This window comes from Danio aesculapii, chromosome 23 (assembly GCF_903798145.1).
Source record: "Danio aesculapii chromosome 23, fDanAes4.1, whole genome shotgun sequence".
NCBI lineage: Eukaryota > Metazoa > Chordata > Actinopteri > Cypriniformes > Danionidae > Danio > Danio aesculapii.
This window is the reverse complement of record NC_079457.1, coordinates 11,475,324-11,502,813: the sequence shown is the minus strand read 5'-3', so window position 1 is coordinate 11,502,813 and position 27,490 is coordinate 11,475,324. Positions and strand designations below refer to the sequence as shown.

General features: G+C 35.6%; 2 protein-coding genes across 2 annotated transcripts in view; one reads left to right on the top strand and one right to left on the bottom strand.

Moving 5' to 3' along the window:
• spryd3 (SPRY domain containing 3) overlaps positions 1 to 9,566 on the bottom strand; it is an 87,580-nt gene extending 78,014 nt beyond the window's left edge. Inside the window, exons 1-3 of the mRNA XM_056448840.1 lie at positions 9,452 to 9,566; positions 6,053 to 6,189; positions 3,502 to 3,577 (exon numbers count right to left, since the gene is read on the bottom strand). Of these exons, the coding sequence (XP_056304815.1) occupies positions 3,502 to 3,577; positions 6,053 to 6,180 (204 nt within the window). The 5' untranslated portion in view covers positions 6,181 to 6,189; positions 9,452 to 9,566. The remainder of the gene's footprint in view (positions 1 to 3,501; positions 3,578 to 6,052; positions 6,190 to 9,451) is intronic.
• A 9,933-nt stretch (positions 9,567 to 19,499) lies between these two features.
• On the top strand, positions 19,500 to 25,745 carry igfbp6b (insulin-like growth factor binding protein 6b). Its single transcript, XM_056449417.1, has 4 exons — positions 19,500 to 20,094; positions 20,973 to 21,007; positions 22,129 to 22,248; positions 22,937 to 25,745. The coding sequence occupies exons 1-4, from the start codon at positions 19,725 to 19,727 to the stop codon at positions 23,048 to 23,050; spliced, it is 639 nt and encodes a 212-aa protein (XP_056305392.1). The 5' UTR covers positions 19,500 to 19,724; the 3' UTR covers positions 23,051 to 25,745.
• The last annotated feature ends 1,745 nt before the right edge of the window (positions 25,746 to 27,490 follow it).

The following is a 27,490-nucleotide window of genomic DNA, read 5'->3' as shown; positions in this document are numbered from 1 at the left end:
TTGAAAGAAAACAAAAATACCAGAGTGAATGTATTTATTAGATTTAAATAAAAAACTGAAAATAAGCATAATGTAACATTAAAACAATAATTATAATAAATGCTGCTTGCAATATAATGCAGTTTCCACAAATATTAAGAAATGTTTGAGAGCCGAAACATTTCTAAAAGATCATATGGCTATGAAGACAGGAGTAATGGCTGTTGAAAAATTAGCCATCATAAAAACAAATGACTTATTGAAGCATAAATCTGTTATTTCACATCGTAATAAAATGCGAGTACTGCTGTACATTACCCTTTACTGTATTATCAAATAGGGCTGCACAATATTGTAAAAATCTAGCACTGTGATATTTTTTTATTTTGCAATATAAATTGTGATAAGAATACAATTTCACTAGATAACTTAGTAGGCCCTGTCATACACCCGGCGCAATAAAACGCAAGACGTGTTTCCATGACATATTGCTTTTTTCAGACCAATGCAACCTTAATTTTTCTGTTTTCCACAACGTTGTGTAAATAGCAAATCCATTTGCACCACTTTGTGGACTCATGGGTGTTCTGGTCTAGAAAAGAGGTGTGTTAAGGCGCATTGTTGGCGCGCTGCTATTTTGAGGAACTAAAATAGACTGTGCAATAGACCAGCGGAAAGCAGGTCTAAAGTCCAGCACAAAGCGCGTTAGTTATGAGCCTCACTTACACATTGCTTAAAACACACAGGATGTACAATACGGGAATATCTTTACAAATGAAAAATAATTAAAGGAATAAAATATTTTAAAAATTATTACTTTCTACATAAATATAAAAACCACTGCCTCCATCTCTGGGGGCTTTTTTAGTTTATTCATGGCAATTTGCTTTTGTATAATATTATTTGATTAGCAGTATTATTTATTTTATGCATTTTTATGTTTGTTTCATTAAAAACAAGCTTAGATTTGTCCACCTGTCAGGTTTTGGACTATATGGGGCATAAGAATAGGACGAATGCTTTGATATAACAGTTTTTTGACCACTCTTCATTATTATTGTTCATTTATTCGTTTGCTGAAAATTAAAACTGAATTTAGAAATAGTTTTAAAACAAATCTTTGCGCTTAAACTAAATTAATTATGTAGGCTAATGGATGCCTTCAGTGGAGTGTACAACATCGTTTCCTTACTCCACGAAAGAGAGAAAGAGAAAGTGAAAGTAAAGGGAGATTGGAGGAGGCTCATTCTTTATCCTTGCGCTGTAGATGGTCTGTTTAACTGTTTTCTCGCTAGTGAAGTGTTCAGTTTTTCCACTTACAAAGTCTGCCATGTAAATAGTAAATGCGCCATGGCATGACGCAATGGACTCTTAAAGGGAATGTGAGATGAGGGTCTGATTGGCGCAGAGCACATTTATCCATCCTTAAAATAGCAAAAGTGGATTCGGACATGCCCTTAATGCTTTTGCACCCTGCGCCTTAGACCTTGCATCTAGATTGTTAAAATAGAGCCCAATATCTCTATTTGGATAGAATTTATAATGTTAGATCAATTGGGATGATTCTGCAGTGGGAACACATCTCCATAAAATCTATAAACCTTCTGGGGTCCCCTGATACATTTTCAGAACAAAAACAAACACTAGCTGTGCTAGGAATCATCAGGATAGCGTACAGGGTGTTACTTTCCTGCTCCAGTCCCCTAGAGAGGAAGTTCATCACACCAGCTCAATCTGCCAGCAGCAGAAAACCCATCAGAGCTGTCTCCTGCCTCAGATACACATCCAGGCAGCTTCTGCGGAGCTCCATAAATTAAAGAACGCTTGCCCTCTCCCAAAGACTAATTTATAGCCCAATCCCTGCAAGTTTTCCGGTACTAAATCACCTGGGAGCTTCCTTTCCAAAACTCTATTTTATGCCAAAGTTGCTAGTGAGGTAGCGATGCTATTTGAGCGTACCAACTCAAAGGTCGTTGTCTATTCTGACATGAAGAGACACAGGAAACATTACTAGCAGCATCTGAAATTTGTTGGTGACAAACTTCCACTTCCAGGGTCTCTGCAGGCTTCACAAAGTTAAAACTTAAGACCTTTTTAAGACCATTATGAATGAAATTTCAGACTTATACAGGACTTTTTTTGTATTTTATATTATATTTAGTTATTTCAAGGGCACATATTTCAAATAAATTGTCAAAACAAGCAAACCCTAGTTGTATCCATACACATTTTTCAACATAACTTAAACAAATATTACTGTAAGGACGATAGTAGAGTTATAATTCATAAATAAAGTTATAAATAGAGTTGTGTTTAATGTTCTGTTGAGATGGATTGTTGGTGATTGGATGAACGTTGGCCCGATTGGGTAGCTTTACATAGATATGAGAAAATTAAGACCTGTTTACAATTATTTAGGACTTACAGATATTATAGATATAAGAAAATTAACTTACAAGACAAAATTGAAAATTGACTTACGAGACAAAATTTTTTGTGAATTTAAGACTTTTTAAGGCCTAAAATTTTGTTTTTGAAATTGTAGACATTTTAAGACTTCACAAATACTTCCAAATAAGATCATGAAACTGTCCTATGCTAATAACTGAAGAATCATTTATTAATCTCTGTCTGAATAATGACAGAGAGTAACAAAAATACAGTCAAAAAGATTTAAGAACCCTTTGAAATATTTATCACTAAAATTTGAACGCTCTATTAACAAAAAAAATTGCTTAAAATGCTGTGAAAGTAAAAGACTGAATCATATGGACTTGAAGGAAACTATGTTGGTGTTTATGCTTATAATACAGTACCTTTTACGGGCGGGTTGGGGGCTAATGGGAGAGTAACCTGTACTATAAAAACGACTGTATAAGAAGAATGTAATAGTTGTATGTGATGCCTCTGGTGATCTGTTTGTTCCGTTATGTTAAAACGAATAAAAAACAAAAGTAAAAAAATAAAAAATGCTGTGAAAATAGCATTTGATTGAAGACAAGATGCAAAACAAACATTTAGTAAATCAAAAACACAAGCACAAAACACTTTGGAAGCAGCAAATAAGCAATCAACAAAACTATACTGAACTTAAACATCACATTAAAGGGATAGTTCACCCAAAAACCTGAGTCTTTTCTTTCTTTCTTTCAAAGAAGATATTTTGAAGAAAGTTAAAACCTGTAACCATTGACATCCATAGTAGGAAAAACAAATACCATGGAAATCAATAGTTACAGGTTTTCAGCTTTCTTCAAAATATCTTCTTCAGTGTACAACACAAATCTAAAGAAATCATAAGGTTTAGAAGCACTTGAGGGAGAGTAAATAGTGAGTACATTTCCATTTTGGGGTGAACTATCCTTTTAAGTAGTTAACAATTGAAATAAAAACACCTTAATAATCCATAAGCATTAAAGTAACATGAAGTTATTAGCACTGAGGTTTCTTAATGGCATTAGAATGGGTGTTGAAATGATTTGAATGTTTTTAGCAACCTGACAAAATAGGTGTGCTGCTTACCTCAAAGTAACAGTTTCCCTTTGATAAGGGGCGTGGAGCCACGTAGCAGCCAACTTCATCAGAGTTCCCTTGGTAACTATAGAAGGGAAGTAATAAAAAGCTTAATCTCTAATAACCAGAGCACTGTTGCTATAGGCACATGATTTAAATGTCCAGTGATGTGTGGACGAGCTGCTGAAATCAGCCTCAGTTGTGTTTCTACATGCTTCACACTGATTTAAGTGAGAGCTTCGTTTAGAGCCATTTAGAAGACCAAATTGGAGCTAATTTTCCAAAGGATTCAAACCAAAACTATTTTTGAGAGATCACGTTGTCACAGAGCTTTCAATGAAACCCTTTGTCATTCGGTGTAACAATATAACCAAAAATATTCTTCAAGCATATTTAGGACAATATTTCAAATATTTAATATTTCAATAAATCAAATATTTAAATCACTTGATGACATATTAAAATACTATTATTGAGCATAGTGCAGCCCCAAAATAAAAAAGACCAGCAAGAAGTTTTCAATTATTTACAGTGGAATCCAAATGATGTGGTTTCATATTGATATAAATATACAGTATGTGTTACACTGAATGATGATGGAAGATTATTATTGCCGTATATTGACATTTACTTTTAAGTTACTTAAAATATTACACACATCAAATTGAACTTAATATGTTTCAATGGACATAAAAATCCCTTTTGTAAACTTCAGTTGATGCACACACACACACACGCACGCACGCACGCGCACACACACACACACATATACATTTACATAAATATTTTGTTCAGTTATAAATAAAATAGTGCTCTTGTACACTACCTGACAAAAGTCGCCTATCCACGTTTTAGGAACAGCAAATAACAACTTGACTTCTAGTTGATCATTTGGTATCAGAAGTGGTTTATATGAAAAACAAAGGCCTCTAGATTATGCTTTATTTACCAAAATAAAATATGATCATGCCTTTATTTTTAATTATTTAATTAGGACAGTAAGGTCTGACTTTGCTTAGACAAAAGTCATGACACTTAACAGAAATAATGTACAGTACAGAATATAAAGTCATGCTGCAGTGGAAAAAGAGTTAATATTGTGTATGACTCCTATGAGCTTGGAAGACTGCACCCACACATCTCTGCAATGATTAAATTAACTTATTAATAAAGTCATCTGGAATGGCAAAGAAAGCGTTCTCGCAGGACTCCCAGAGTTCTTCAAGATTCTTTGGATTCATCTTTAATGCCTCCTCCTTCATCTTACCCCAGACATGCTCAATAATGTTCATGTCTGGTGACTAGTCTGGACAACCCTTTAGCACCTTGACCTTCTATGCTTTCAGGAACTTTGAAGTGGAGGCTGATGTATGAAGAGGAGCGCTATCCTGCTGCAGAGTTTGCCCTCTCCTGTGGTTTGTAATGTAATGGGCAGCACAAATGTCTTGATACCTCAGGCTGTTGATGTTGCCATCCACTCTGCAGATCTCTCACACGCCCCCATACTGAATGTAACCCCAAACCATGACTTTTCCTTCACCAAACCTGACTGATTTCTATGAGAATATTGGGTCCATGCAGGTTCCAATAGGTCTTCTGCAGTATTTGTGATGATTGGGATGCAGTTCAACAGATGATTTATCTAAAAAAATCTACCTTCTGCCACTTTACCAAATTATCAACTAGAAGTTATTAGTTGCTGCTCTTACAACAAGGATCAATGACAAGATTTTTGTCAGGTAGTGTACACCATCTGATTATCTTTTGGGAGAAGACTGTGTCATTTCAGGTAAAAAAAAAAATAAACTTGTAGGTTAAATATAAGTAACTAAGTCATAATTTATGAATGAATCATTTTGATCTTGACTGTATATTGTATGTGTATAAATATCCATAATATAATATATATTTTAAATAGTGTTGTTTTAAGTTCATATACATTGAATAAATGCAGTCATCCAAAACATTTAATAAATAAATAAATAAATAATTTCATGCACTGACTTATCTTTAAATATTCCTATATAGCCATATATAACCAACCATTTATAACCATTTCTTTAAATCACTGAACAGGGTTTGCTCCTCAAACTGGACAAACAATGTTATATTGGATTAATTATGAAAATGCTAGATACTTCCATCTTTTAAAAAAAGGACTTACAACATCACATGTGCAAGGCCTATTTATTTTTCCAATGGATCGAATTTGCTTTTCATCTTTTTTCAGAACCAAATAAAAACAAGTAGCCGCGGACTTTCTCTGAAATTATAATTGCTTCAATCAGCGAGGTCAACTGAGTCGAGGCTGATTACGTTTCTTAGTTCAAATACACGCACACTCGCATTTCTTTGCACTAGCCTAGTCCACTGATATTTGATGGAGCTGGGGCGGTTGTGCAATTCAAAAATGTACAAATAAATAAGGATAAATGAAAAGCAGTCCAGAATTTTTCCATACAAACGAGGGGGGTCAACACATGAATTCCAAGCCAGAAGCTAATTTCCAAACACAATGGAAAAAGAACAGAGTAAGGGTCAGTCGCTGGGCAAAGCCTACCTTAGCGTGTCTCCGTTCTTCAACATTCGCTTGTATCGCTCTTGATATCGTACGGCACGAACTTCCCTGATTTCTCTGATCCTGCGCCGCCAGTTCAGGAATCTGTAGTGTAAATTGACGTCATCCATCTCAGAGGACTGTGGAGCAGAAAACAGATGCTGTTGGTTTTTAGGGTTTCAAATTGAGAAGCTGAGATACAGTCAGAGAAAAAAAACTATTAATACATTTTATTTCTTTTGTTATATTCAACAGCTATTTAATAGAGATAAAAGTGCTAGAGACATATTTTATAATTATTATTATTATTTACATTTCAACACATTTTTTTTAAATAACGGTTTTAATAACTCAATTTTAATAACTCAAATTGTTTTGTGTAGTAGAAATGTTTTGCACATTATTGATTCATTCTTGACGGATTTTGTGTAACAGTTTTTAACATTTACACATTATGTGTATAAAAACCTTCTACATATATTATTTATTTCATAGTTTATACTTCGGTTAACTTTTTCGCTTGCCTATTTTTGTTAAATAAATAATATTTTTTATATACAATATACTTTTTTTGGCATTCAGTGTGGACAGCAAAGTAAGAATTTCATTATGAAAGGAACCTGTTCCTTACTGTGCATATGACAATAAACACTTTGAATTGTTGAATCTTGAAAGTTGAATGTACATAATAATTAACTAATTATTTTGCAAGATGCTGGTATTGATTCCAGTGCTATTTAAAGGCTTAACTAGGCAAGTTAGGTTAATATTCAAGTCACTGGACAAGAGTGGTTTGTTCTGTAGGCAATGAAAAGAAAATATTAATTTCTTTAGGGAGCTGATAATATTGTCCTTGGAATATTTTCTATTATAATTTGTTTATTTCAAGCAAACTAAAAGAAATAAGACTTTCTTTAGAAGATTAGAAGAAAAATATAATAGGAAATTATGTGAAAATAAAAAAGCACACACAAATCAATTTTTTTAGCAAGATTTCATAAATGGGGTTAACAAACCCCTGGGAGCTTTTTTTATTGAATTGAATCCAAAACTAACATATAAAACATGGGGCAGCGTTATTTACTGAAAAAATTACTTTCAGATTAAACTAAACCACTGTCTGTGCCTGTAAAGTTTAGGATGTGTTCACATGTGGAAGATCTGGTTTGATTAAAATGAACTCTAGTGCAATCAAGTGTGGTTTGTTTGAGTAAAATGTGAACACTGTCATCTGAACCTTGATGTGTTCAGGCAAATGGAAAAGATGGTATTTCTTGAAGATGAATGTGTGAATGTCTGGTGTGGTTTAACTATAATATGAGCACAACATAGACCAAAAAACTAAACTAAACAAACAAAAAACAGGACATGCAACTATAAAAAGGACAGAATGACGATGCTGGACAGTTGCAACTACATTATTTTCCATACAAATATGCAAATTAAATTTATTAGCAAAACTGGAATATCGCATAAAAGACGTGCAAATAAAGCAGAGTTTCCATCCAATGAATCAAAGAGAACAAAATTGTCTCTTCCTGACTAACTGACGCCAAATAGCAAAAGCAAAAAAAGTTATTTATTTAAGTAGAAGAAGCTGCATGAATCTTTTTCTTAATTAATAAATGGCTTGCGCCTCAGAAGACAATGCTGACAAGCAGTGAACGCGTGGTGGTGTTTCATGGCATGAGACACAAAGCCAGACACTCTTGACAGTTCAGGAGGCAATTAATAATATAATAACACTAATACTGAAATGGTTAACGTGTTTTAGAATGACCAAAACAACATTTCAGATGTTTTACAGCGTGCTCAGCCTGCTGGTTTGTTATCATCACATGACTTTTTTAATGGGCATACTGGAATTTGTTCACTAAAAGTGTCTCCATTGTAATTTATCAGCATTTTTCTTTTCGAAAAAATAGTTCATCCAACTAAGTTTCACGCATACATTTTTAAAGTTTCCATCAACCATTTTATATGCACATTTCCGAAATGCGCAAAAAAAATATGTGGATAGTGGTCCATTACATTTAGATTCAGTGACTGGAAATGCATCTCCCTGCCAGAAACAAAGTTTTAAGCCAGAATTCACAAGCGCTTTACACATTTGCAAGCTTTTCAGGAGTTCTCGGCTGATTTAAAGCATAACTGATATATACAGCATTGCATGTACAGTGTATATACATAAAATGGACACATTTCATCCAGCACACAGTATTGTTTTTTTTTTTTTTAAGTTTAATAGGTTTTGTCAAAAAACATATGGCATTAAAAAGCCCACTTTTAAAAGTCATTCTTAAGCATACCAGAACTAAACTAACTTTTTTATTTTTGTCAAAATGAGCCTTAAGAACCAAACGACAAGTGTGAACACAGCTAATATTCATTTAATAAACCAATGAGCCCCTGGTTTAAGAAATTAACATCAATTCCCACAATTTTCTGGATATGCTTTTACAGCAATTCAGCAGAATTGCAACAAATTAAAAGCTTGAGGATTTGAAACATCCAGGAGTTATAATGTTTTTAAAGTGAAGGATTTGAGACATTCAATGGTTTTTAAATACATAGTGTACAATAATGAGTACCCCCTTCATCTTTATTTCCCTTTCATACATTGTAATTGCTCTTTAAAACAGTACAGCTATTGTTTATATTTGTAAAAAAAAAAAAAAAATAGAAGAAAAAAAAAAACATTTCCATCATCAAACCTGTTATTTTACATTTGCATGTAATTAAAAGCCAATGTTAATGTACTGAGTGGACTATTAGACTCCCACGACTAAGAAGAGGTTAGAGTTCAAGTTCATTTGAAAGTCTTGTTAAAGTAAGCACTTTATTTTGATTCTTAAAGGGTCTCATTGTGATGTAAGAGCTCGATACACAGTAACGTGTCACCTGTCATTCAGTCATCCAGGATGTGAAGGGAGAAATTATTGATTGTCATAATTGTCATATCTCTTACACAGTATACACCAACAAATCAGATATAACTGTTTCTCATACACAGGTTGGATACAGAGGCAAAAAATGACAGGAAAACTACATGATACAAAGTATGTAAATATTATACTAGCCACATAAATGGTGCTGTCAACTATAAACTATGACAAAACTTCTCTAGATCCGCATACTATTAAATTATCAGTTGTAACGTTTTGCATGCTTAAGGAAAATGTTGCAACATGCTTAATACAGAAACTACATAATATCGGGTATCAGATGCAGAAGCGCATAACAGCAGGTTAGTTTCAATCACTGCTAATCACCTTGCATGGCTAACAAATTATTAGCTTCATTGAGGCCTCCTCGAAACAAAACACAAACAGCACAGAACAGCTAAACATCTGCAGTCGCTATATTGTAACGTATCTAAATATGTTGCCGCCATGTACGTACCTTATGTACATCAGTGGATAAGACGGTAAAACATTCTAAGGCCACTTGTGTTTACTTCTAGCTATCGACTCCATTAGCTAAGCTACCTGACAAACTTCGCACAACTGAGCGGCTCTTCCTGGATGGCGTCAGTTGAGGAATGAATTGAGCGCACCAATGAACGGCGTCGCAGAGTTTGATTGACAGGCGCTCAACCAATGAGAAACTTCGCAGCGATCAGCAGTGTTTTTTAAGTTGGACTTCAAGAAATGCGCATAAGAAGTAGCCACGGGAGGTTTTTCTCAATTTTACATCACACACACGAGTTCAAAGACCTATAGACACATTTCGGGGAGAAAAAAGTATCACTTTATGTGTTTCAAACAACGTACATGAAGATAAAAAGGTGAATTAACGTACCTATTAAAATATTAAAGTACTTAAAGTACTTTCTCAGTCGCTTTAGTGCATTTCTCTCAACGCTATTTACATTTGCACAATCATATACATTTGCACATCATAGTAGCAGTTTCTCATTCCTTCCAACAAATTGCAAATGCTTTTGGACAGGCATCAATTGCTTTCATACAACTCTCTGCTGTTTTATAAATTTATCATTTGCTTATGTCATGTCAGTCAAAATGAACTAAACTTGTAAATGCTAAATAGTCTTTCCATATAAAACTAAGAGTCCTCATTTCATTACTTGAGTCATTACATAGAAAATGTTGAACAAGTCAAAATCTGTCAAGCTAATTTTATTAAAAAAATGTAATCTTTTTTTCCTGAAAATGTCTTCTAAATTGAACAATTTCCTTAATGATTTACAGAACTATGTATGTTGTAGGTTCAGTTCTAATATGTACTGCAATATTGTTTACAGTTGTGCACAGCTCTACAAAAAGGAGGTTTATGTTTGTTGTGAATAAGGGTGTATTTATTCTTTTGCACAATGCTATGAATAAATTACAATTGGAGAGAGCAGTAAAACTGTGAAACATACATATTCAGTGTCTTGTACTGAGACACCTCTTTAAATGCAGTGATGTCTAACTTTACTGTAGTTTTCAAATGGCTGTGCAAACAGTATAAAGCGCTGTCTTGAGCATTTACCACCAAAATCTGACTTTTTTGCATTGGAAAAAATTTACAGAGTAAACTGTCCTAATGAAAACAGGACAAAGCCATTTGATTATCTTTTTCATAAACAATGGTGTCAGGACTTTTCATCTTGATGACATTGACACTTTCATTGACATCAATACTTGCTTTAGAGGAATGAGCTATCCATTTTGAGCAAGTGACACACTTTTCCAGGTTATCTAACAGGGTTTTGCAGTTTGTACTAATTGTTTTAAGAAATGCATTAACTGTTGTGTAAATGTAAAAAGTGTTCTGAGAATTGCACCACTGCAACGGAGAAAAACTGTATTCTTTTGCACAATGCTGTGAATAAATTACAATTGGAGAGAGCATATGCAGTAAAAATGTGAAACATACTGTACATATTCAGTGTCTTGTACTCAGATACCTCACTAAATGCAGTGGTGTCTAACTTTACTGTAGATTTCAAACGGCTATGCAAACAGTATATAGTGCTGTCTTGAGCATTTTCGGGTCGTGTCACCAAAATCTGACTTTTTTTACATTGGAAAAAATTACAGAGTAAACTTAATAAAAACATGACGAAGCCATTTGACTATCTTGTTTATAAACAATGGTGTCAGGACTTTTCATCTTGATGACACTGACACTTTCATTGACATCAATACTTGCTTTTGAGGAACGAGATGTCCATTTTGAGCAAGTGACACACTTTTGGACGTTATCAACTAGGTTTTGCAGTTTGTACTTATTGTGTTGAGAAATGCATAAGCTGTTGTGAAAATTTAAATAGTGTTGTGAGAAATGCACCAAAGCCACTGAGAACAACTGTAAAACTGCTTGGTAAGATTTTTTTAGAGTGTAATCTATTAAACTGAAATATACTCAATGTGTCTTCTGTATTGTCTTGTTTTGGTACCTGAAACCGCCTTAAAACGTTTAGATGATAGATTCAATAAAGGATGGATGGATGGACAAATGGAAACCAGACAAGATAGATAGATAGATAGATAGATAGATAGATAGATAGATAGATAGATAGATAGATAGATAGATAGATAGATAGATAGATAGATAGATAGATGGATGGATGGATGGATGGATGGATGGATGGATGGATGGATGGATGGATGGATGGATGAATGAATAGACGGGCTGACGGGCGGACAGAAAGAGACAGAAAGACAGACCGACCAACAGCTAGATAGATAGCTAGACAGCTAGATAGATAGCTAGCCAGCCAGCCAGCCAGCCAGCCAGACAGAGATAGATAGATGGATAGATAGATAGATAGATAGATAGATAGATAGATAGATAGATAGATAGATAGATAGATAGATAGATAGATAGATAGATAGATAGATAGATAGATAGATGGATGGATGGATGGATGGATGGATGGATGGATGGATGGATGGATGGATGGATGGATAGACGGGCTGACGGGCGGACAGAAAGAGACAGACAGACAGACCGACCAACAGCTAGATAGATAGCTAGACAGCTAGATAGATAGCTAGCCAGACAGACAGACAGACAGACAGACAGACAGACAGACAGACAGACAGACAGACAGACAGACAGACAGACAGACAGACAGACAGACAGACAGACAGACAGACAGACAGACAGACAGATAGATAGATAGATAGATAGATAGATAGATAGATAGATAGATAGATAGATAGATAGATAGATAGATAGATAGATAGAAGCCCACCTCAATTATTCAGCTTTTGTAACCCAGAAAAAGTTTGGAGCGGTCCTGGCTTTTAGATGTCGACTGGCTGATGTTTTCTTATTAGAGTTGATTAACTTTGGCAATGAATACAAAAATCACCTGCTGTCTGACATTCCATATCCACGCCACAGCACGGCCCTGTTCTGTTTCCACATGTTTTGGCTGGAAAATGTTCCAAGACGCGTGCCAAACCGATGGGGTCTCTCTGTTTCCAAATTCACCAGATTACACGGTTTTCCTCTTCATCTCTGTCTGCGAGTCCGATTTGCTTCCAACACCCGTGATCCTTTCTAAACCTCGCTGCTTCCATTTGTCAGCATCTTGTCAGTGCGGCTTATACCAAAAATAAGATGCATGCATCATCCTGTCTTGCAGGTATTACTCTCCATATATGCGTACAGTACAGTGCATTTAACTCCTGCAGTCGTCCTGAGTCATGATTATAAGGGGGCTTTAGATTGTGCCAAATGTTCTGTAACCCACTTTTCAGCCTATGTGAGGTGATGAATGCCAGACCCGGTTTAGTGGACTGGAAACACATCCTCAGAGTCAATGGAAAATGGAAATAGTGGTGTCAACGCGTTCGTTCATAATGCTAGTATTTATGTCACTTCATCACACAGCTCGGCTCTCCAGGATACTTGGTCACGATTGGTCAGTCACTTTGTTTAGATGTTTCAGAATAATGGTTGTCGTGCAGAAAACTTTGTATTACTGAGCACTTATTCCAAGATGGATGGCTTTCAGTGGTCTTTAGAAGTGAAATATTGAAATTCATTTAGACTCAGATTAGTGCTTTGTGTCTCTTTATTTATAAATTTGATTTAAATATATAAAATAGCTGGTGATTAATACAGTTTGTTTTTAATGTAACACATGTAATTGTTGTATCTATCTACACTCTGCTACCACTATATAGTTTAATACAATGTTGTAACTGAAAAATTCAAAATTGCTTCTTGTCAGAATAATTTTATTAATGTTTCAAAACAGGAAAATATTGATAATTACATCAACTTAAAAATGTGGCTAATTTAAAAGTAAATTCATGTGTCAATTAGTTTAAAACATTATTTAACTTGTAGCAACCCAAAGAAATTGGGTTGATAACTCAATTTTTCCACACTTATGGAGTTGTTTTGTATTTTTAAGTCTACACACGGATGTTTTTTGGGTTTTTTCTCACACTGTTTAAATGGGACTGTACATGTTTTTGTTTTGTAAAACGATAAAAATCTGTAGTTTAAAAGAAAAACAAAAAATACTGGTAAACAAAAATGTTGTTGTGGTAAATGCATTTCTTACAAGCAACTAAATGAACAGTAAATCTGAAAACAAACAAAAAATTTAACAATTTCAGCTTAATTTATTTGAGGATCTAAACCTGAAAACTTGCATGTAATTAAGTACATAGCACTGGATTTTTTTTAAATTTTAATTTAAAAAAAATAGTTGAAACAACTTAATTTTTTGAGCACTCAACTTAACAAATGGAGTTTATGCTATGTAAAAATCCCTCTCATTAAAGAGGAGAAGGTCATTTGGCTAACATAATAAAGTTTGTTGTCTGAACTTCATTTTGTCAGATGTTGTCGTAACTTGAATATATTGATGCAAAGTGTTGCCAGGGTGACATGGTGGCTCAGTGGCTAGCACTGTCGTCTCACAGCAAGAAGGTCGCTGGTTCGAGTCCCAGCTGGCATTTCTGTGTGAGGTTTGCATGCTTTCCCCATGTTGGCGTGGGTATTCTCCAGGTGCTCTGGTTTTTAGATAGATAGATAGATAGATAGATAGATAGATAGATAGATAGATAGATAGATAGATAGATAGATAGATAGATAGATAGATAGATAGATAGATAGATAGATAGATAGATAGATAGATAGATAGATAGATAGATAGATAGATAGATAGACGAACAGACAGACGGGTGGACGGATGGACGGAAGGATGGATGGACAGATGAAAAACAGACTAGATAGACAGACAGACAGACAGACAGACAGTTAGACAGACGGACTGACAGACAGACAGACAGACAGATAGATAGATAGATAGATAGATAGATAGATAGATAGATAGATAGATAGATAGATGGATAGATGGATAGATGGATGGATGGATGGATGGATGGATGGATGGATGGATGGATGGATGGATGGATGGATGGATAGATGGATAGATAGATAGATAGATAGATAGATAGATAGATAGATAGATAAGATAGATGAAAACCAGATTAGATAGATAGAACATATACTGGAATAGTTGGTGGTTCATTCTGCTGTGGACACCCCTGATAAATAAGTATGAACCATTATATAAACGTATTATTTTTATTCTTTCAGATACATGTAAACTATTAGATAGATCAGACAAACCCCACATCTACTTTTGACATCTTTCAGGGGGATTCAAGTATTCATTTGGGGGTCAAACTCCCCTGTAATTTCCATCATGGGTGTATCGTCCAATGCTATTCATAACCAATAAAGAGAAATATTCCACGGCACAAACAGAGGCATGTTTGTTTTATAGAGAGCTATGACCGCACATGTCAATACAGTACGATAAGCATCTAAATCCTGTTTGCCTTCTGCACTCCAGATACCAGCCCGTCTTTGACATCTTAACTTCCATCCCGCTTCATGACAACAACAAATAAACACAGCTCTGTCCTTATGGGACCCCTCCGGCTGGGTGTGTCCTGAAAGCAGACTTTTGCCCATGAGAGAGACCCCTTCAGACACTGATGGCATAAGCCCTTTTTTTGGCCACTATATGGAATTTTTATCGTCTTCTACAAAAAGCACATAAAAGACAAGTCATAAACCCTCGATTAATGGTATCTGGGCCAAAGTACAACTCGAACTTTATGAAGTCTTCCAAAGAGATCAGATTTATCTGCTTGACTGGGCTGATGGATTGCGTTATTAAGCTGCTGGCATTTAACGTCTTGTGTACATTCCAGCCAAAACACTGCCCCAATTATCCAGACGGTCCATTCTCCAAAATAAACTATTAAGTGGCAGAATCTCCTTTGGTTGAACCGCTTTATCATAACGCAACATTCTCAATGCAATGCAGGTGTGCGTTCAATCTAGTCAATGCAGCTACCTTTTTGAGTTCATGTGCCGTTCATTTAAAGCTAGCATAATATAGAAATGCTGTATTTTCTGTCAATAGTATATTTCTGTAAATTCAATTTTTTGTAAATGTGTACACTACCTGACAAAAGTCTTGTCGTCGATCCCAGTTGTAAGAGCAGCAAATAATAACTTGACTTCTAGTTGGTCATTTGGAAAAGTGTCAGAAGGTAGATTTTTCCCATGAATCATGTTAAACTTCATCCATATCATCACAAATACTGCAGGAGACCTATTGGAACCAGCATAGAAAAAAGATACTCACAGATTTAGTCAAGTTTGGTGAAGGAAACATCATGGTTTGGGGTTACATTCAGTACTGGGGTGTGCAAGAGATCTGCAGAGTGGATGGCAACATCAACAGCTTGAGATGTCAAGACATTTGTGCTGCCCTTTACATTACAAATCACAGGAGAGGGCAAATTCTTCAGCAGGATAGCGCTCCTTCTCATACTTTTGCCTCCACTTCAAAGTTGCTGAAAGCAAACAAGATCAAAGTGCTAAAAGATTGGCCAGCCCAGTCACCAGATATGAACATTATTGAGAATGCCTAGGGTAAGATGAAGGAGGAGGCATTGAAGATGAATCTAATGATTCTTGATGAACTCTGGGAGTCCTGCAGGAATGCTTTCTTTGCCATTCCAGATGACTTTATTAATAAGTTATTTGAGTCATTGCAGAGATGTATGGATGCAGTCGTCCAAGCTCCAACAATATTAGCTCTTTTTCCACTACACCATGACTTTATATTCTATACTGGACATTATTTCTGTAAAGTGACAAGACTTTTGTCTAAGCAAAGTCAGACCTTACTGTCCTAAATAAATCATTAAAAAATCAAGGCATGATCATATTTTATTTGGATAAAATAAGCGTAATCTAGAGGCCTTTGCCTTTCATATAAGCCACTTCTGAGACCAAATGATCAACTAGAAGTCAAGTTATTATTTGCTGTTCCTAAAATTTGGATAGGCAACAAGACTTTTGTTAGGTAGTGTTTATTTCAGTTAATAAAAGATCAATCGATGACTGTAAAGGGCTGTAAAGATGCATTTTTTTCAGAAGGTTCTTGTGCTTATTCTGAACGCTGTGTTCTGTATTAGAAAAGTTGTAAATAAAAAGTATGAGCTCATGTGTAAGTTTGAAAAATAATTTTCTGTTTCTTGCACATATCAGTCATGTTGCTTTATAAATCCTCAATGTTTGGAGCAGAATACACTGTAGAATTGTTTTGTAATTTAGAAGTTTTCTGTATTTTGTGATTTATGTTTTTGTTTTTCCCCTTTTATTTATGCTTTTTGAATTGCATTATGGAACGTTGATCTTTCTTACAACAACTTTTATTAACATTTTTATTAGTTTAAAGTGATATATTGTCTGGGTTGCTGTTTTATTACTGTATAAAATGTTGTGAAAACTGCCAGTACATTCTGTGTTATTTTACAGACTAATTTCTCTCTATACTATTTCTTATACTTTATATTATTTCAAACTACTAAAATGTCAATTAAAGTCACTTGTTAAAACCTTGGAGTTGAATTTTCAACATCAAAAGTCAACAGAGCAAAGATTAAGGTCCCATAATCCAATTCACAAAAGTAAATAAATGGACACTTGAATCACAAAACACAGAAACTGTTAATTAAAAGACATTTTACAGTGTAGAGAAGGTATGAAAATTTCACATCATGATGACTAAATTGATCACGGTTATCGATATTAAAATGATCTAAAATTGTAATAAAAAAAATGACACCAATAGCCTAGTGGTTAGTGTGCAAACACATTGCAATATGGTCATCACGGTGACCCCAATTTGAATCCTGGCTCGAGGTCCTTTGCCGATCTTTTCCTATTCTTTGTTGTTAGTTCCTCACATTCCTGTCTATAATCTCCATTGTACTATAAAAATTAAAGATAAAAACTCCAAAAATAATTCATTAATTCATTTTCCTTCAGCTTAGTCCCTTATTTATCAGGAGTTGCCACAGCGGAATGAACCACAAACTATTCCAGCATATTTTTTACACAGTGGATGCCCTTCCAGCCACAACCCATTACTGGGAAACACCCATACACTTATTCACACACACTCATACACTAGGGTCAATTTAGTTTATTCAGTTCACCTATAGCGCATGTGTTTGGACACTGGGGGGGAACCAGAGCACCCAAGCAAACATGGGGAGAACATGCAAACTCCACACAGAAACGCCAACTGACCCAACCGGGACTCGAATCAGCGACTTTCTTGCTGTGAGGCGACAGTGCTAAACATTGAGCCACCATTGCTTGGATTTGTTTGCTAATGTTTGTATTATTTAATTTATATAGATTCTTTGTGTGTGTATGTGTTGTAATAGGAACGTTTGATTTTCTTAATGAAGGTAATGTTTGCTAAACCTGCACTTAGAAAGCTGCCTCACAGAGATCCACGTTTACCTTGTGTTTCACAAAACTGCATAAAGCTGATTTATAAATGCAAAAAGGAGTTGTGTGATTTAATGAAAATATCTAATTGGCATTTTTTTGACTAATATTATTATATTTGATTTGCAATTTATTTTTGTGTGTCGAGCTTCAGTTGAGTAATTCACCATGGTTTACCTTGAAACGGGTAGTAGTGACAACACTAGTCAGGAGCCGCAATTCATTAGCTGTTGACATTTTATGAATCACCAAGAACCACAGTATCAGCTAAAAACGTCTTTAATGTTCTGTTGTTGTGATCAACTACAACTTGGATGGCCCAAGGGTAGGTAAATTAACAGATTCATAATTTCTTTTTTTTCTGGCAGAGATAAGTATGTCAGCTCCATTAGTTGTCTGCTTTTGGCAACTAATAATTTTGAGACAGAAACACAGACATGGGTCCTCACACCTAACAGATTGTGATTACTTGATCCATTCCTGTGTTTCATTTTTACAAACTTTTTGAACTCATGATGTTTAATAAACAATAAAATACATTCCTTTTTAGTCTTCTCTCAATCATTTAATCCACCTAAAGCTTGTGTTTACCTGCCTGGATGCTTGTGCATAAAACACCCACATCTCAAAAATCAAGACTTCGCCTTAAATATTTAAGGGATAGTTCACACATTTACTCACCCTAGACTTGTTTTGACTGTTGAACACAAAGAAAGATATACTGAAGACAGCTGGAAACCTGTAACCATTGACTTTCATAATATTTGTTTTTCCGACTATGGATGCCCTAAAAAAAATTACCTTTGCTGTTTGTTCAAACTACTTATTTACTATAAGCTGAACCAACACAATTCTTACACTTTTTGGGGGACAACTTAATTGTTTAATGTTCAGTCCACTTAAATTTGTACAAATTATTAAGTTAACGTAACTGATTTGTGTTGGGACAACATGAAGGAATTGTGTGGAGCCCAGCATTTTTTACAACGAGTCAATGATTACAGGTTTCCAACATTCTTCAAAATATCTTCTTTCGTTTTCAACAGAAATCTGCTTTGATAATGACAGAATTACCACTTCTGGGTGAACTATCCCTTAAACTTTTTCTCTAATCCACTACACTCAGAATGACACCAAATCAGAGAATTAATGACTCGTCGTAACTTTGAAATTCATCACAACTTCAGTAAGTGGCTTTTCAGCATCTGCAAGATCTCAAAAAGTTACAAACACCACAACGCCACATTGGAAAGCTTGACTTCAACAAAGTGGCCAGTGTTCTTAGAAGCAACAGGGTTAATAGAGCGACTCCCCACAAGCAAATTACCGTAGTCTGCGTGTAATCACCAGTGAAATGGAGTCCCTCGCTCTTCATTGTTACCATGGCAAAGATTACTAGAATGCTCTAACATTTTCACAGAAGATGCATGAAAAAAAGTAACCATCATAGCCAGAGTAAGTATCCTGGGCGAAGGAATGTTTCCAGATACAATAATGGGTGAGGGAAAGCTGGAGCAGAGCTTGATGATTTCTAAAAGGAAAAATAATCTCTCTCTCTTCCTCTCTCTCTCTTTCTTTCCACCCCCCTTACACATTCTCTCTCTCTCTCTCTCTCTATTTCTCTCTCTCTCTCTGTCTCTCAGTCCCAGCCCCTGAAGGTGTCATAACTGTGCTCTCTCCCTCTCGCTCTCTATCACCGCCTTTCAGATCTTTAAAAGCCGCTGCTTTGCCGTTTCTCACTCGTTCTCGGTTTTGTATCCTCTGGCACTGCAGGGGGACTCACCAAGCAAAGCTGAAAAAAGCCAGCGCAGAAACAGAGAGAGGGGAAAGAGACTTCCAGAAATAGCATCAGCCACGTACGACAGGACTGAGCATGGAGAACCTGAGACCTGGACGCAAGATGTCTTTCCTTTCCAACTTGACGGCCGTTGTCCTGTTGCTGGTCGTCCACTGTGGATCCTGGTGTCTGGCGGGTCGCTTGGGCCCCCACAAAAACTGCCCGACGTGCAAAGATGGGCACTTTTCGGGTGCAGGTCGGGCCTCCAGGGACCCGGCCGGGGCGGCCAGCACCACCGTGCTGGCGTTGGGGGAGCCCTGCGGGGTGTACACCCTAAGCTGTGCCAGGGGGCTCCGCTGCATACCCCCTCCGCGGGAACACAGCCCCCTTCAGGCTCTGCTGCAGGGCAGAGGCTTCTGCGCCAAACACAGCAGAACGAGTCCCACCGAGAGGCCCCGCCCCACAGGTAAGAGTTCCAGCCAGCAGATGCCTTTGCGGTCCCTTCCTTCCGCATGCGGTGAGGGCTAATCTGCTTTAAGTGCCACGGCGAAATAGCTGGAGGATGCATTTCAGGTTCGACGGATATATATGCTGGCAAGCCGCTTGTGCTGCTGCAGTGTCCATATCAGAGGATGACAAAACTGTAACCGAAGCAAGGACATGTGCATAAAGTGCCGGGAATAGCTGATGGTTTTGCATGTGATGGCTGTAAATTCCTGCAGGGTGTAAAGGCATTTCTGTGATTTGAGGCTTTCGCACGTCGTAAATACGCATGATGAAGATTACTTGCAATAATGGTGGTGGGGGGGTATATGTAATGTGAATATGCCAGGGGTGTGTGTGTGTGTGTGTGTGTGTGTGTGTGTGTGTGTGTGTGTGTGTGTGTCTGAGTGCAGGTGTGTGTGAGAGAGTATGTGCAGGAATGTGACAGTATGTGACACTATGTGGATGAGTGCTGGCTTGTCATGCATATGGGAGTCAGAACAATTCAGAGGAGAAACAAGAGGAGATGCAAGAGTTGTGTGTGTGTGTGTGTGTGTGTGTGTGATCTTGAGTGACTATTAGATTCACCCACATTCTGACAGTGTCCTTTCATGTATCAGGTGTCTCCATCTACTGTTTGATTTAGGTCACTACAACTCAAAGACAGCATCATTTGATAACTAAAGAGAATGATTTGAGGAACTATCGTTTTAAAATAAATACAAAATGAAGCAGCATGTACTCTTTTAAGTAAAGCCAAACACATTATTTCAGTCAAATAACACTCTGTAGTGCCTTTTTTCTTTTTCTAAAAAAATGCAGAGTCATTATTTAGTTTTAATGTCTGCTTTTTTCCCGCAGGGCCACATCCTTCACACAGTAATGAAATGGAAAAGGTGAGTTTCTCTTGGATTCCTTACAGAATTTTTCATTTCAATACAGCATGATAAATACTTAAAGCTAAAGGTTTATAAATGAATAATGATCAAATCATTCTACAGAAACATTTCATAATTTAATCAAAGCCTTAATTTGCTGTATTCAATTAGCTTGATGTATATTAAAGCCAAGTCAGAGTATGTATGTATGTATGTATGTATTAAAATAATAACTGCTAAACTAGTTAACAGACTTATCATGGCATCTACACTGCTCAGCATACAGTATATGAGTTCACCCCTCACAAATCTATCTTCTAAATTCATATATTTAATAGGAAGCTGTACAATATTATATTGTGCAAATATATATATATATATATATATATATATATATATATATATATATATATATATATATATATATATATATATATATATATATATATATATATATATATATATAGAGAGAGAGAGAGAGAGAGAGAGAGAGAGAGAGAGAGAGAGAGAGAGAGAGAGAGAGAGAGTTTAGTCAGTACTGAAGCCAAATCTGGAGCTTATCTAACAAAATAACTTACAATAACAGTCCAAAAACTAGTACACCCAAATTTATATGTTATAGAAAAATATTGAATACAAATTTAAAACAAAAAAAGAAGAAAAATCAAGAGAAGTAAAAAAAAAGAAAGAAAAATTTAGGTTAAAGTTTTTGCAATATTTTGCATGAGTTAAATTGTATTATCTTTCAATTTGTAAATATGTTTGGTGACTAAAATATTATTTTAATAAATATATCAGTTTAATAAATCTGTTTTGTTTAAATGCACTAAAAATGGCCTATATTCACTGAGAAATGGATATAAATATTCATTTTCAAAATAGGGTGTACTCAATTATGCTGAGCACTGTATATATTTGCTTCTCCCTAGTGATTTGAAGTGCTTCTTTTATCCTCAGTTGCTTTAAATAAAAGAATATATGAATAAATATATTAAATAAATGAATATATGTATAATTAAAGTGAAACACCAAACAAAAAATCAACGACAAAATAGAACTGAATGTTCAAGTGTCTCCTTGAAATATCACATGGTGTTATATGTATGATGGATGGCATTTTCTTTGCATTTCCTCACCAGGCTCCATGTCGTAAGCTGCTCAACAGTGTCTTGCGGGGTCTCGAACTCACCATTTTCCAGTCTGATCGTGACATCTACATCCCAAACTGTGACACTCGTGGCTTCTACAGGAAAAAGCAGGTATTGTTTGGCTGAATTAATAATTGCATGTTGATTTTAAAAGATGCATACAATGTAGTAGCTTTTCTACTTCACAATTTCACTTAAAATTCAGTGTTTCTTTGCCATTTCTCATGAAATTAACTATTTAGTGTGCATTTTACATTCATTTTAACCATTGTTAGTTATTCTCCTGTTCTTAATTCTCTTACTGTACTTCTAAAACCATTTTGATCATCATTATAAGTGATTTTGTCTTATTGTAGGATTTGTATGGGTATGACCTAGGTATTACAATGTTGCGGTGGTTTATGAGGACATGCCTTGTGTCCTCGTAATTCAAAAATGTTAAAAATCATACTTAATTTGCTACTGGTTTACATTGAGGATTGGGTTTAGGGGTTGGGTAAGTAAAAATAATGTACATCCAGGTCGTTTTTATCACTGAATAAAGCTAGTTAAACTGAAAACAACCAGCTGGATGTATTTTATCCCACTTATTATATGCCTACCTGCTACAAAACATAATAATTAGACACAAAACATTGTTCTGAGCTATAATAGTTTATTAGTTCTTTCATTAAAGATGACAGAAATAAAAACGTCATCATTAAAAGTCATTTTGTCCTATTGTATTACCTTTAACAGTGTGTAAAACAGAAGTTAGAATGACGTACCAATTTGAGAACAATCTCTTGTTGTCTTGCAGTGTCGGTCCTCAAAGGGCATGCAGCGCGGCCACTGCTGGTGTGTGGATGAACTGGGCAACACCGTGCCATCACGTGCTGGGGAGGATGGCATTTTACCATGTGACGGAGAGTGAGGGGAGCGAGGGTCCCGCAGCTCTGAGCCTGGAGGAAGAGGAAGAGGAGGGGTACAACGGGGAGAGGGGATGACTTCAGCTTGGTGCAAGACACTGCCTGACCAGGACACACCAGGGATAAACCACTTCAACATGGGAACGGGCCCTCACTCCGAACGTCCAGACCACGTTCACTGCCATAAACTCGAACATTATGAATAAGACAGCGTCAGAATACAGAAATAATGACCACTACACCACATGAGCTTAAGTCGGTTGTTACAGAGATATTTCATTTCTGGTCCTACAGTGCAAGTACTGGTTTTGGTGGTTAATGGGGACAAAGATTTGTATGGGTATGACCTAGGTATTACAATGTTGAGGTGGTTTATGAGGACATGCCTTGTGTCCTTGTAATTCAATAATGTTAAACTTCATACCTAATTTACAGTGAGGATTGGGTTTAGGGTATGGGGTAGGGTAAATAAAAAATAAAGTACATCCAGGTAGTTTTTAAATGCAGAATAAAGCTTGATAAACTGAAAACAACCAGCTGGATGTATTTCATCCCGCTTGGCTACCTGCCCAAAAATGTAAAAATTAGACACAAAACATTGTTCTGAACTATAATAGTTTATTAATTCCTTAATTAAAGGCAAAGCTGACAGAAACATAAATGGCTGAATGGAGAATACACCAATCTACATATTACTCAGCCATAAGATGGCGCCAAATGTGGAGGGCTGTTTTTTGAGACTGAAGGTCTTTTCACTTTATTCTGTGAAAACAACCGCCTAGATGTACTTTATCCCACTTATTATATGGATACTTGCCACAAAATGTAAAAAATTAGGCACTAAACATTGTTTTGAGGTATAATAGTTTATTAATTCTTTAATTAAAAGCAAAGCTGACAGAAATGAAAACGGCTGAATGGAGAATACACTGATCTACATATTATTCAGCCACAAGATGGCGCCAAACAATGGAAGGCTGTTTTATGAGACTGAAGGGTTTCATTCTGTGAAAACAACCGTCTGGATGTATTTTATCCCAGTTATTACATGGCTACCTGCCACAAAACATAAAAATTAGACACCGTACATTGTTCAGAGCTATAATAGCTTATTAATTCTTTAATTACAAGCAAAGCTGACAGAAATTAAAATGGCTGAACGGAGAATACACTAATCTACATATTATTCAGCCACAAGATGGCGCCTACTGAAGAGGGCTGAATTATGAGACTGAAGGGCTTTATTTTCTGAAAACAACCACTTGGATGTACTTTATCCTGATTATTATATGGATACTTGCCACAAAATGCAAAAATTTGTCATAAAAAATGGTTTCGAGTGATAATAGTTTATTAATTATTAAATTAAAGGCAAAGCTGACAAATGAAAACCGGTGATTGGAGCATACACTAACCTATGTATTATTGAATCACAAGATGGCGCCAAATAGCTGTGGAGACAGACAAGCATTTATTGTAGCACCAAGATGAGACTGTCATCAATTTCAGTGGATGAAATCTCGGAGTAACATACGTAACTTTGGAATTTCGAAACAGACCAATCAGAATCAAGTATTTCAGACAGTCGTGTAATACGGCGATATAATAAGCGTTTTTACCATATAAAATATATCACGCCTATGGAAAATCCTCATAAACCACCAAAACCAAAGTGTGTGTGTGTATGTGTGTGTGATAGTAATCCGTGCCTATGTTTGTTTCTCAATGTGCTGTTATACAGTTTAAGCAGATGGGGTGATTTTGTTTTTGAACCGTCCCCTCTCCCCTTCTCCAGTGATACACTGACTAAACTATACATTTACCTTCTTCATCTAATTTATTCTGGAGTATTATTAATACATTTCCTCAAATACTTCCCATCGAGGACTTGCATATCCTTTTGAATCGTTCACATTGTCATGTAATCCAAATGCTATCATAAATGTGCACGTCTGGGAAATACTCCATTTTTCTTTTTCGTTCATACGACACTCTGACTGCAAACACGCATCGTGGATTGTTTGTACATAAGTGAGTTTTTTGTGGTTGGTTGTGTCATGAGGTGGAATATTCTTGAATGCTGATGGCTGTTACCTTTTTTGAGAAGTGGTTAGGCATATTTTTATATATTTCAATATGCTATTTTATATATATAAAAATATATATAAATTGTCGATTTATTTAATGAACTACAATGCCATGTATTTTTATATTGTCAGCAGTTTTTCATTGTCAAAACAGAGCTTATTTTATTTGCTAAGAGAATGAGAGCACCGTGGTTGGTGGCACCATAACAAAGGGATTAAAACACACACAATGTAAACCCCCTTTAGAGAGCGTTTACTGCTGTACATGTGTTTTTATATGATTATTATTATTTTTATTTCATGTCATGGTTGTTTCGTTATTTATGTTGTTATGCTGATCCTTCAGTATTGGAAAGTGTTACTATATCGCTTCATTTTCAATATTTCAGATTGTTTTCTGGGTATTTTGTTCAGATCTTTGTTTTCTCATTCCCACAATGCATTGAGGAAAAAAAAGTGCAAAAAATAATGTCTGATCAATGTCCCTCACACTGATTTTGTTGTATCAATATATGTGCCAGTATTTGTGGCTCCTTAAAAAGGAGCCCATCGCAAAAAGTATGTGTGCAAGAACTATGAGACAAAAAAATAAACAGATACAAAGAAAAATAAATGCATATGTTAATATAAAGACCGTCTCATTGCAGAATCTCTTTTAAAGCTAAAATTGCACATGCACAAATGACATATTTACAAAAAAAGGAAGCAATGAATTAGCAAAGGCAACCAGAAAGAGCAGATGCTGGTGTTGGCTGCAAAAAGGCAACCATATGGTCATACAAATGTCCTCCTACAAATATTGCCTTGTGCACACTGAGCTATGGTGACTGTGCATTTCTGTGGGCCCTGAGATTTTGCTTACTAAGAATAACTTTATGCTTGATCACATCTTGCTATATTATCAGCTGCATATAGTTCTGTTTAAACAGTCTAATTCTCATATGATTAAATATTTAGAGTGCTGGGGGTTTTGTGCCAGGATTCATGCACATGTATAGTCCCACAATAATCCATATGCTTGTTTCCAAGGTAACACCATATAGCAGAATATAGCATATGTCTGTGCTTTCATCATGCCCTAGTTTGAGAATATATTCATTCTTTAATGTGAGGAACATTCTTGTGAGCTTGTAGGCCTATCTTTTAGGTAAATAAGCAAATATGTGCAGTATAACATTTACAGCTTACATTTGATATCGTAATTTAAATTAATAATACATTAATACTTACATTTAGTAGTTTGTCTTTGATTTGTGGTGTGACAGTGGCATCAAAGACACTACAAATCCAAGACTTTTTAAGTGTTAATAAGGCATAGCCCATAGAGTATTTATAACTTGATCTTTGATATTAACCGCTTCTATGAAATCGTGTGTGTGTGCGTGTGTTACCTGTTCAAAAGTCTCATTGACGATGCTAAGCTAGCAGATACAAGGCATTGCTATGCTATTCTAACGGTCGTTTCACCTTTAGCGCGTTGATATACCGGTTTTGGATCATTGGTTAGTGGCCGGAATCAAAAGAGTCCATCTCCAAGTGTATATTAATAAAGTGTTATCTCAAAATACTGCATAAGCTCCTCCTTCGGTCGTGGCAAATTCGTTAAAAGAAACTTTTATTCGTTATTCGAAACTTTTATATTAAGTTCCGCGAATCGATTCTTTTGAACAATTCTTTCATTGAGAATATATGAATATATTCATTGAGTAGCTCCTGGTGGTATACAACATTATTATTATTATTATTATTATTATTATTATTATTATTATTATTATTATTATTATTATTATTATTATTGTTATTATTGGCCGCCCAAACGTTTTTTTAATTACTATCATTGTTGTGCAGTCGCACATAGCCACTTGTGGATTTGATCTTTTATTTACAATCTATGGATTTGACCCGCAAACTACTGTACATTTACGGTACTGCACTGTGTACATGGCTTTCGGTTTTTCTGTGAATATAGTCTTAAGCAGAGGTGCCCAAACATTTTCTTATGAAGGGTTGACTGAAACTTGACTGAGGGTTGTGGGCCGAAGGTAAATATATAGCTATCTGTATTGCATTAAAGTTGCCATGGGTTTTTCCTTATTTATTTCACAATATTTCAAAATAAATAGAAAAAAAAAGATTTTAATCGAATTACCTAATGCATTATCATCTTATAATAAATTTATTACAATAAAAACAGCAAATTCGTGTTATAACACAATGGAGTTTAATGCTGTAAACACTAGTAAAGTTGTGGATGGCTTGTGCTATCTGTCAAGTGACAGTATTTATTTACTTAAAAAACTAAAAAGCTCATTCATTTACAACATTTACTTGAAACATTTAATTTCAGCTAGCTTTTTG